The sequence below is a fragment of the Dipodomys merriami genome, unplaced genomic scaffold (assembly GCF_024711535.1).
Source record: "Dipodomys merriami isolate MVZ:Mamm:240054 unplaced genomic scaffold, mDipMer1.0.p SCAF_36, whole genome shotgun sequence".
Classification (NCBI taxonomy): Eukaryota; Metazoa; Chordata; class Mammalia; order Rodentia; family Heteromyidae; genus Dipodomys; species Dipodomys merriami.
Genome location: NW_027205159.1, coordinates 10,471,849 through 10,483,940, shown reverse-complemented (window position 1 = coordinate 10,483,940; position 12,092 = coordinate 10,471,849). Strand labels below are relative to the sequence as shown.

The following is a 12,092-nucleotide window of genomic DNA, read 5'->3' as shown; positions in this document are numbered from 1 at the left end:
TGTGAGATAATCTATCCTGCCAAGTATAAATAGGGCTATCATCCCCTTGGTGACAACAGGGATTACAGGTGGCCATGTATCTAACCAGTAGGCTTTACAGAACATTTGCTTCTATGTGGCTTAGGAGAAGTGGGCCCCTGAGTGGTGGCATGTAGTGATGCTGGCAAAGCATCAACCTACTGACCAGACTACATCTACATCCTGGACACTGAACTATGCTGTCAGCTTGTGTACAGATGCACCACAGCTTACAATAGGGTTACTCCTGATAAACCCATTATAAAATGAACTTGTGGTAAGTTTTATCTGTGTACTGGTGACTCCTGCCTGAAATCCCAGCTACTCAGAAGGCTGAGATCTGAGGATTGCTGTTCAAAGCCAACCCACAGTAGGATATCTCTACTAAACCAAAGAAGCCAGAAGTGGATCTGTGGCTCAAGACCACTCACCTTGAGTAAAAAAAGCTTAGGGACAGTGCCCAGTCCCTAAGTTCAAGCATCAGGAACAGCATGAAAGTATGGTTAAGCTGAAAATGTTCTTAATATACCTAACCTACAGAAAGCAATACTTCTCGCCACTCAAAGTGGGGGCAAACTCATCTAACAATAGACCCAAACTAGAATAAAGTAATGAATTGCAGTAATTGAATTATCAAGTAATTTACAAAGAAACTGCACTGAACGTGAAAAACAGGACCATCATAAAGTAATAATATCATAAGTTGAACCATGTAAATCAGCATCGGTCTGTGTTAAATTAATGACAAACAAATGGCTTGGACAGGCCCACAGTTGAAGGTGCAGGACTACTGAGATTGCAGGGCTCGCCAGACAGGTCTGGGGGAATTGCCAGGTATGCTTTCTGGAGTGGCTGCCATGGAGTTGCCCTCTGCACCACTTTCAACTTCAGCTTTCTTTCTCTGAGAGTACTGAGGAGAGCGCAGCCTCTGTTGTCTCCCAGAGCCTCTGGAGAGAAGGTGTTGAGACCTTGGGGAATCTGCCCATAGGAACAGGCAGGACATTGTTTGTGCTCAGCCCCTTTATCCTCAGCTCTGTGGGCAGACACTTCCACATTGACTGTGCTGCTCATATTTATACTGCTGTAACATGAGTGTTACTCACAGCCTGGAGGGTCACAGCCCAAGGGTCTTCTGGTCCTGGTCCAAGAAGCCAATATTTCCACAGCCACATCCTTAACACCAACCTGCTAGGCTTCCAAGTTACCAGGTGGCCTGTGGCTGTGGAGGCTGAGGAGAGGCAGTTTCTGGGAAACATCAGTAGTTTGATCTCGGGCTGTATTTTTCAAATGCTTTTCTTTAATGAGCTCTTGAGGACAAAGAAGGTGCCTGGAGCATCTGAGTACAATAACCTCCTGATTAGAATGAAGATTCTGAGAATGGCAGTGATCTCTAAATTTGCTACAGTTAATCAGAGCCTCCAAGGAGGTTTTCCTTAAGAACAGAAATTTCATAATCTCTTATTGTGGAGATTAGAAGTCATGTCTTAAAGATAAAACTAGGATTCTTGAAAGGCAGGAGTCCTAGGGGATAAGTCTGTTCACTCTCAGGAGTAATAAGATCAACTCTGTGACTTCAAGGGACCAGGACCCATGTTTAGAATCACAGGCAGGTGGTATTGGTCCCAGATAGAGGAAGAAAAGTAAAGGGACAGGAAGAAAAAAGGGAATATGTGAACAGTACATGTATTTGTGTATGTACGTTATGTGTAGGTATGGTATTTGTTTATGTGTTTGGGAATGTGGCATGCATTTATATGTAGGTGTGGTTGTGTATGTAGTTTTTGATGTGTCTGGGTATGGGGTACAACTATGTGTTGGTATGATATATGTCTGTGTTTTGTCTGGTATATATAGCATATCTGAATGTGTGTTTAGATTCTATGTCTTTGTATTAGGAATTTGCGTGATGTATGTGATAGGTGTGTGTAATATTTCTGCACAATGCGTGAATGTCCATGTGTGTTTGAGTATTGAGTGGTGTTCAGTATGATACCATTCATCTGAGGGTCTGTGAATTCATGAGAGAAAGGGACCCACATGGGTGATACCATGACTGGGGGGAAATGTGAGCACATGAGGAGCTGGAATCACATGCTGACATCTGGAAGGGCTGAGGCCATAGGACCTGAGAGCTTAGGCTCTGTGGTCAGAAAGCCTTCTCTTGTTCATGTTCTGTAAGCAAATTGAAAGCAAGCTTCTTAGTCATTTTAGGTATCTTGCAGCTGGGTGCTGGTAGCTCACACCTGCAATCCTAGCTACTCAGGAGACTGAGGTCTAAGGATTGAGGTTCGAAGCCAGAACATGCAAGAAAATCCATGAGACTCTTATCTCCAATTAACCACCAGAAAACTGGAAGTAGTGCTGAAGCTCAAAGTAGTAGAGTTCTAGCCTCGAGCTCAGAGATAGTGCCCAGGCCCCAGTTCAAGTCCTGCATCCGACAAAAAAAGGAGAATTCTTTCTTTTTCTTCTTAAAAATGATTCAATAGGCCCTTTCTTTTTTGTTGCTGTTGTTGCAAATGATGCAATATCATGTCAAGTCAGGCCCAGAGAAAGAAAGGATGTGTGTTTCCTCTCAAACGTGGAGCCTGGAATTAATTTATAAATATATAAGTAAACACTTTGGGGTGGTGTCCAAGTATACATAGGAATATTAATTGAAATATAGTAGATTCAGGGGAGAACTCAAATGGTGTATTTTCATAGAAAGACTAACTCAGAGTCTAACAGAATAAACACTAGGAAACTGGTAGTCAAAAAGAGTGGGGAGGGGTGAAACCAAGGGGATGGAGGTAGATGAATGAGAAAAGGGGTCAGGGGAGAATTCAGTCATACAATTCAATTCATACCCTACAAAATTAAGAAAATTAAGATAAGGGGTGGGTTGGGTGGAATGGGGGAGAGATAAAAGGAACGGCATTGACCAAGATACATTGTATTCATAAATAGTTTTGTTGAATGGGGACTTCTGTATGCAAGTTCGGTATACAACTTCTGTATACTATATATATATGCATATACATATACCTATACACACACATACAATTCAACAGGATAGCACACATACATTCAGGAGATGCTTTGTGCAGAGCCTGGCCATCCTGGTGTTAATGGCAAAAATTCATCCCTACTACAGACTATCCTCGGTATCAACTTGCATAGGACACTCAGTACATATAATATATGTAAGCCATCATAACTCTTTTTTTTTCTTGTCGGTTGTGGGGCTTGAACTCTGGGCCTGGGCACTGTCCCTGTGCTCTTCAGTCCAAGGCGAGCGCTCTACCACTTGAGCCACAGAGCCACTTCCAGAGCCATCATAACTCTTAACTGTGGTTATGAAGGCAGATTTGAACTTAGCTCTTCATCAGAAGACAATATCTGCTCTTCCTCTAGAGTCCTGAAGAGATTGGTTCTCCTTGTGTCCCCAGATCTCAACACCACCCTGGGTGGCATCATCTAGAACTGTGGGTTGTGTGTGGTCAGAGAGCTAGGTATATTGTTATATTTTGATATGGTTGAAAAAGAAATTCAAAGATTTCACAGCATAAGGAAGTTATGGGAAACCTACATTTCAGTGTTTCTACATAGAGCTTCCTGGAACACCACACCTTTGTGTACATTTGGTCCATGGCAGCTTTCCCTCTACACAGGCAGAGCACACGAGTTGTCACAGGCCTCCTAGATCCTACAACATAGCAATATTTACTATTGTGCCTCTGACAGAAAATATGCGTTGCTGTCTCAGCTTCCAGTGCAGATGATCTAGACGGAAGCTTGAAGTTTCCCACCCCTCACAACCACAGGGCACCCGGAGCCATGGTCTCAGAGCTTAGCAGGTACTCAGATTGCAGGAGCCAGTATGGCTGAATGGCAGAGTGGACTCCAGTAGACATTCCAGGAATGCTTTCTTAGGAGATTGTTCATGTTTTTTTATCATTATCATTATTATTATTGTTAAAACTATTGTGCAGTACTGGGGCTTGACCTCAGAGCCTGGGCTTTGTTCTTGAGCTGTTTTGCTCAAGGGCTTTTGCTCTATCATTTGAACCACCTCTCCACTTCCAGTTTTTTGATGGTTAATTGGAGATAAAAGTCTCACAGACTTTCCTACCTGGTCTAGCTTTGAGCCACAGTCCTCAAGATCTCAGCCCTCTGGAGTAGCTAGAATTACAGGCGTGAGCCACTGGTGCTCAAGTCATGTTTAGGCAAAAATGGTTGAATATTGGCAATTTTGTATAGTTCAACCTAATAAAGTATATACCAGCCAGTTTGGGGGAGCTATTTTATAATTTTTTTTTCAAAAATATATTATTATTATTATTAAGTAATTACACAAAGGGGTTGCCATTCAACAAATCATGCATGTTCACTGGTATCACCCCGTTCATCATTCTCCTCCATCTCTCTCAACCCGACATTTTATAATTCTAATATATCACAGTGGACTGAAGCTGAAGAAGTGCTGTTCTTTGGGTAAAGCACATAAGCCTATAGGGGACTTAGCCCAGGAGTCCTGTCCAGGGTCCTCAGAGTTAGGGAGCACAGTGTCCTCACTCTAATTTCTTGATTTTTGCACACAGAACCACACTGGTTCTGACAAATTTCCTGATGAATTCCCTATAATCCCTAACCCAGGAGCCAGGTGGATTGAAACAATGACATGTGTTCTAGGTCCCAAACACATTGCACCTGATGTGTACCAGCCACCCTCGGGAGCCAAGTGTTGTTTTGGAAAACTTGACCTTCCCTGTTTCCCCAATGGGACTCCAGCCTCAGGTGTTATGGGACTGTGAGACCCCCGCCCCCCTCTTACCTCTCTCTGGGTAATGGCTTGGGCTCAGGGCGGATGGCAGCCATGCAAAGAGGTGCTTGTCGGGAAGGAGATGAGGAGAAGTTTAGATCCAAGGAGCCTGCTTTTCTGTGTAGAGGCTCCAACCCCATGGCCCCCTGCATCTCGCTCTCTATAGGACAGGAGCCGGCTCTGCCATGGATGGACAATGGGGACACTTCAGGGCCCATGGCACCCTGGAGTGAAGAATCCATGACTACCTGGGGGTCATGGGTTGGAGAGATGGATGGCGGAGAACGTGTCTTCTTCTTGGTAGATGCCCCAGCTAGAAGTTTCAGCAGCCCACTCTTCTTCTCCTTCTGAAGAAACAAAGAAGTTGAAACAGAGTGGATTAATGCTTCTGGGAGAAGTACCATTCTACTTGGAACTTTTAAATATAATTCTGTAAAGCTGACCAGAGAAAGACAACACAGTTAAAATGGAAGGCTTATTTTCCTTCTTTTCTCAAGACCTGGCAATAATGTCTCAAAAAGACCATGAGTGCACAAGACAACCAACACTCCCCATCATGGAGTCTGAAGCACCTCAAAACTTTACCAGCTGTATCAGAGGAGCCCACAGCCAACATGATGGTCTTCGTCCTGTAGGATAATGACATTGTACCTGATGGCTTCATGTAAACCTAGGGCTACAGTGGAGCCTGGATCTCAATAGGAGAGTTTTGGAGAGTTTGTGTCTTGTCCTACACGAGATCCCTTTAGGGCAGGGCTTACTGCACTCCAATAGTTAGTCTTTCTGCCTTGGGTATCTTGACATAAGCTCCTGGTCCTGATCTATGTATGGCATGCACCTTTGGGACATAGTTTGGAAACCCGATAAGCATTTTATTTAGATATTCTTCTGCATGAAATGACATTAGGCTGTTATGGCAAATCTCCTATATATGCCAGCCAGGCAGAAGTGCTTGTCCCCAGCACAGGACAAAACCTTACTGAGAGTTGCTTCCTTCCATAGTAGCAGCTGAGGGAGGATTGGGATCTTGTGCAGTGGTGTCTTTTGCTCAGAATTCCTTACTGAAAAATTTCCTTGTTAAACTTCTTCCCTGGCTGGTGTCTTCCTTTCCTTAAGAGAAGGAGCTGTTAGAGTATCAGATTCAAGTACTATCAGGCCACAGCTCCTTACATAAAAACCTAGGCAGAAGCTGCTGGACATGAACCTGGCATGGCAAACAATGCCCGAGGTTTGAAAAAGACTCGAGATGTTCAAAAGAAAGAAAGATGGACCAGGGGAAACATGATGTTCTTATCTTTGTTGAGTCTAGCTCCAAGGGTTTTGGAGCTTTTTGATTATTATTTTATGTTTGGAAACCTTCCTGTCAGGGATGGGGAAAGGGTAATTAAAAGCTATGCTTCTACTTAAATTTTCATGGAGAAAGGGCATGGCTCTGATCTGCTTGAAAATTCAGTTACAGAAAAAGCAGAGAAGGTTTATAACAGTATAAATATGCAGCAGATTTTCAGAGAGGGCAGAAGGATAGAAGATCTACAATGAATAAAGAGAAAGAAGTTAACAAGCCAATTAAAAGAGCCAGAAAAACTATGTGCTAAGCTATCGGGTATTTTCAACATGAAAGCATATTTTCAAAAATACTGTCTTGGCAAAAGAAAAAAAGATTCAAAGGATCAGTTCATAAAATAGTAGGGAATAGGAGGCAGCAGGCAGCAGGTACCAATCTGACTGTGCTTTCTCTGGCCTCTGGTTTGGATGGAAGAGATGCCCACTTACTCATGTTGCTTTTCTTGCTTTTATCAGGGGTGAAGCTTTTGCTCAGTGAAGTCACAGCCTGTAGCTTTGCACTGAACACTTTGAACAGGGATCCCAAAAGGACAGAACAACAAGAAGACATTGGTCCTTCAAAGCAAAGCCACATGCAACATCATCATCATCATCATCATTATAGTTTGCTGGACGCAGAACCAAAGTAAAGAGCAAAATGAACACTGTTCTCCTTCACTTAAGTTAAAAAAAACACCTGGGAGCTGGGAGCTGGGCCTGGCAATGGGTCTGGATGATCAATCATGTTCAGCATGGTGTGAAAAAGCCCCTCAAGCGAAGAGACATCTCCCTGAGGAATCCAGGACCATACACAGCTGCATGGCTTTGATCCATGAGAAACACAGGCTATGGCAACAGGTTTGGATCCAGATGGAGCTGGGTGCCCATGTCATTGGGAGGAGGCTAATTTTGAATGAACAAATTCCTCATCTAACCTTAGCCTTGGTTCCCCCATATGTAAAATAAGCTACATGGTGGTTGAAATACAATAATTCTATTGCTATCTCTTTTTTGGGAACACTCTGTGAGCCAGGTGCAGTTTTAAGTCTTGCCAATATGTTTCCCATTTTATTCCTAAAGAAACTCTACAAGACAAATGGAGGTGCTGGGATGGGTACACAGTAGACATAGGGTAACTGAATAGAAAGTTGAATTGCCTGGATTTGAACCTAGGACTTCTTGAATCCAAATTTTAACTATGAATCTGAGGCCTATGCTCTGAGACATAAATAAGACAGTGCATGTAATCCCAGGGGGATATTATGTTAACCCGTTGTCTGTTGCTATGAAAAAGTACCTGAGTAATGTATTTTTAAAAAGAGATTAATTTAGCTCAGTTTTAGAGGACAACAGAGCCAGTGGCCCCATCAGTTGTGCCTTTGGTGTAGGCCTCCTGGACATTGTGGGAGGTAGAGAGATGATTACATATCAAGAGAGAAACCCAGGCAGATTCAGAGACCAGGCTTGATTTTTAAAAATTCACTTTTGAAAAATGTTTTTAAAAATTTAATTTTATTATAAAGATGTGTACAGAGGGGTTACAGTTACATGAGTAAGGTAAATTTCTTGTTGAACATTGTTACCCTCTCCTTTGTTTTTCTCCTACTATCCCTTTCCTCCCCTAACTCACCCACACCTCCCCCCACAGTAGTTGTAAAGTTCAGGGCTGGGAAGTTGGCTCAGTGGTAGAGCGCTTGCCTTGCATGCCTGAGGCCCTGGGTTTGATTCCTCAGCACCACATAAGCAAAAAGAAAAAAACCCGGAAGTGGTGCTGTGGCTCAAGTGGTAGAGCGCTAGCCTTGAGCTGAAGAGCTGAGGGACAGCGCCCAGCCCAGAGTTCAGGCCCATGACCGGACCCCCCAAAAAAAAAAAACAAAAAGAAGTTGTAAAGTTCATTTCCAACATAGAGTCTTTTGAGTATCCTTGTTGCCATGGTCATCCCCAATTAGATAAATGTATATACCCAAATCAAATACCATAGATGGAAAGGTTACTGTTAAGCTGTTTCATATTGAAGTTTTGTATTTGAAAACAATAGGGAAAGTTCATTTCAACCTGATCTGGTAAAACATTTCATTTTTAGTATTTTCAGCTTGGGATGACAGCCTTAAACAGAAGTTCCTGAATTGTAGAGAAGGAATATATTTAATGTCATCCTGAGCTGAAAATACTAAAATTCACCTTGGTGGGAACGAGTGGACTTTGGAAAGCCACACTAATTCTTTCTGGGGGGTGCATCTCCAATGACCTAATCAACTCCCACTAAGCCCAAAGTTTTCAAGGTCATATCATCTAAGCATAGCCACACTGGGTCAAACTTCAGTACATGAGCTGGTCGGGTTCACTGCACTTAAGGCACAGCTGGCAGTAAGTGGCAGCAGGAAATGAATCCTGCTTGTTCAGATTTTTATCTGAGTCAATTTATGGATGAACATGAGGTGCTTACACAGAATGCCAACTTTGTGGCACAGGCAAGCATGTCATTCCCCTGAGTTTGTTCAAGAGGGGTTTTGAGAGTAGCTTTCTTAGTGTTTCTGGGATGCTACCAAGTGACACCAGCATATCCATGGCAGTTCCCAGGATAGAACCTGCAGAGATTTCCACCAGAGGCAAGCATTGCGTGCCAGAGCCCTGCCACCATGCATCTGGAACCTCACCTAGCCTTGACTTCCTGTTAATACAAGCCTAAGCAGAGGAACTACAACACATCTGTGTTTATTATTTGACCTTTTTCTGGTGCCAAGGATGGAATCCAGAGCCTTGCACATGCTAGGCAAATGCTCTACCACTAAACTACATTCCCTGAGCAGCCCCAGCCCCAGCATATCTAGTTTAGTTACAAGGATGATATAGAATGACTAAAGAGCCAACTACTGTCTACAATCTTCTAGAACACTCTAGTGTTGAGAATATTCACCAAATTTCCAAAACAGGCCGGTCTGGATCAGTTATAGAGAATTATCTCAGAAGCTCTAACCCCCCCCCCCCGCCCCCAAATAAACCAAAGACATCAATCTCTGATTGAGGACAGGAATGCCATCAGTGTGCTAGTGAAAGACACTGGGTGACTTCCAGCTGTCAGCAGGCACAGTGAATATTGTGACAGTGGGATGCCTGGAGCCACAGTCCTAGAGAGAAGTGAGGGTATGCTAGGCCCATAGGCTGAGCTCTTGACTCCAGGACCCAGTGTTTTCAAGGGACTGGCATTCCTGTCACCTTCTCTGTTTCTTTGGTTTCTGCACTGTTAGGGCAGCTTTCTGACTTTGTGATCAGCTGTCTATGTCCTTTGCCAGTACTAGGGTAAATGTGCTGCTTAGAACCCCTGGCCAAATGTTTTATTTTTTTCTTTCATGCGATTGTTTCTAACACATTTATAAGATTATTTCTTTGTTGCTTTGTATGTCCCTCCCCCAAGGTATAACCCCTGCTTTCACTGTATTTGATATCGGTATAATTTGTGGAGGGGAAGGGGAAAAACAAGTCGTTTAAATAGGGATACAGGTGGACCCATTGCAACAATGAGATGTACAAGTCGTTATGTCGAAAACGAACTTCACAACTTTGGTGCGGGGGTGGGGGGTGGGAGGGAGGATGGGAAGAGATGGGAAGGGGAAACAAAGGAGGAGGCTACAATGCTTGATAAGAAATGTACTCATTATCTTGCCCATGAATTGTAACCCCTGTGTACAGTATTTTCACAATAAAAAAAAAAAAGAACCCCTGGCTTTTTGCCTACCAGCTGGTATCTCCCTATGTGAAGCCACAACCCAGGCGTGGCTCTTCAGTTCCTCTTCTATGAAAAGACTATCTCTAACTCAGCCTCTCAGATGAGCTTTCTGTCTTGTATCTGTAACTTCATGTAGGCAGTTTTTGAAGATGAAAACCATACAAATAAAACTACCAGAAATATGCCTTAAAGAGTCTTTTTCTGCTCAGCCTTAGCTAGAGAGAGATGAGAATATCTTTCATTCCGGTCCCACATGAATGTCTAACACTCAGGGAGTCACGGGCAGAGAAGAGGAATGAGACCAGGAAGGAGCTAGGTGACCTTTGTGTCCTTGTACTGCACAGAGGACAGCAGTGTGTTCTTTATCATACACTTCCACCTCCAGTGGCACTGTCTGAGGCACGGTTATTGGGTGTCCCACTGGGACCTGCTCTAGGTGGGGCAAAAGTGAGTCTCACACTCACTTCCCTGTGACCTTGGATCTCTGACCTCATGTAATGGGTTATAGAACTTAAAAGTTAAGCACGGTTCTATGACATCAAAGTCTAGGAGATTCTACTCTTCCTCATGAATAGCACAGGGCTCTCAAGTTCTCCATGAACCGACAACAGGAGATGGGTGCTGAAGGATGGCAAGCCTTACAGAAAAGTGGAGGCGGCCCTTACATCAGGACTCTTAAGACCTGATCCAGAAGGGAAAATTTTCTCCCCAGTCCTCCACCCTCCACCCAGACCATGTCACTTTTTGCCCTACAAGAAGTAAGGACCAACCCGTAGAAGCCAATGGAACCTCACTAGTGTCTCTGATTCTCCTCATTATTCTCTTTTCCTTAAGCCTCTTGCACTATCTTAGCTGGTTTCTGCTTCTGGGAAGCTATGTGTCCTTGAACAAGTGATCTAAATGTCCAGTTTTCTCACCTGTAACTATAATACCTGCCACACTTATTTTACCGGTCAAATGAATGCATGCATGTAAAGTACTGGACCCGTGAGAGAGGCCATGCTTGTTTGTCCTTACCATGGTCATCATGATGGTCACCACATACCATTTTACATACCATGGAGAGATTCAGATACAAGGCCTCATTCCCTGCAAAGTCTATGATCAAGGGGCACATGGCCACAACTCCATCTTTGTTTTTGACTCTACTGGAAAACAGCTTGGATATGGTGATTCCCTCTAGGACAATGGCCCTCAGCCCACAGGTATGGGTGAAGCTACAGCTACCATGGGCTGCAATGGCAAATTGTCTTAGGAGACATGTTCTTTGTGCACAGCTAGACACGTGAGGATTATAGTGAACCTGGAGCAGGAGTGGGTACTCTAGGGTGGCCTATCTAGGACCATAAGTCTGTCAAAGACTTCACTGGCCTTTAGTGCAAGTCTCACCAGTAACTAAGGTGGGTCAGGGGTCTGGGAAGCCTCAGGGATAACAAAACATATAACATATGGCTGACAGTGAGTTTCCAATGCAGTTCATGCCACATCTTTGACATTAAAAAACTTAATTGATTTAAAAAGTGAGAGACTCTGCTGGGGGTGGGAAGTAGTCTTGGAGGCCTAGGCAATAGCTCCGTGTGTGGGCATGCTGGGTACTGCCAAGCCTCTGATGTCAGTGGGAGCTGGAAAGCAAGACTCCCCAAGGAGAACAGATGCAATCAAACTGATATTTGAACATTATTAAGAAGCACTGAACCAAAGGGAACTGTTTGAATAGAAAATGAACCGGTCAAGGAAACAGTGGCACCATAGAGCACAAAGAAGACGGTGGAAATGTGGCAAACTAGATTTTCTAAAGAAAGCCCCAATGCTACCTTCCTACCCATTCTCCAACACACAAAGAGAGACTCAGTATTCCTCCCAGTAAGTGTGCCAGGCCTTTGCAACAGCTTGGAAGTCATCCATGTGGCATGTTAGGCTCAAACCAACCACTCTCTCCCTCCAGGAACCCAGGGGTCATGTCATGAGGAAGCCCAAGCTCCTCCACAGAGAGGCCATGGCTCTGGCACATAGCACAGAGGAGGTCTTAGCCAAAAGCCAGAATCAGCTGCCAAAAACATAAGAGTGTGTCTCGGCACCCCCAGCCCAGACACAAACCATCCTTATCCATCCAGCTCTCTCAGCTGAGGCCCAGATTGATAAAGGGAATAAGGTCAGCCTCCAGCCTGCTCTGCCCAAACCTTAACTCAGAGAAGCCAGGAGGGCAGCACAGAAACCCAGCTT

General features: G+C 44.0%; 1 protein-coding gene across 3 annotated transcripts in view; it reads right to left on the bottom strand.

Moving 5' to 3' along the window:
- The window catches only part of Sh3rf3 (SH3 domain containing ring finger 3), a 358,300-nt gene that overhangs the window by 7,407 nt on the left and 338,801 nt on the right, over window positions 1-12,092 (bottom strand). Inside the window, exons 9-10 of one of the 3 annotated variants that reach the window (XM_069988661.1) lie at window positions 5,068-5,166; window positions 4,832-4,886 (exon numbers count right to left, since the gene is read on the bottom strand). In XM_069988661.1, coding sequence (XP_069844762.1) covers window positions 4,832-4,886; window positions 5,068-5,166 — 154 coding nt within the window. Of the gene's footprint in view, window positions 1-4,831; window positions 5,167-12,092 lie in introns of all 3 variants that reach the window. The other 2 variants (XM_069988660.1, XM_069988662.1) reach the window with 2 other exon arrangements.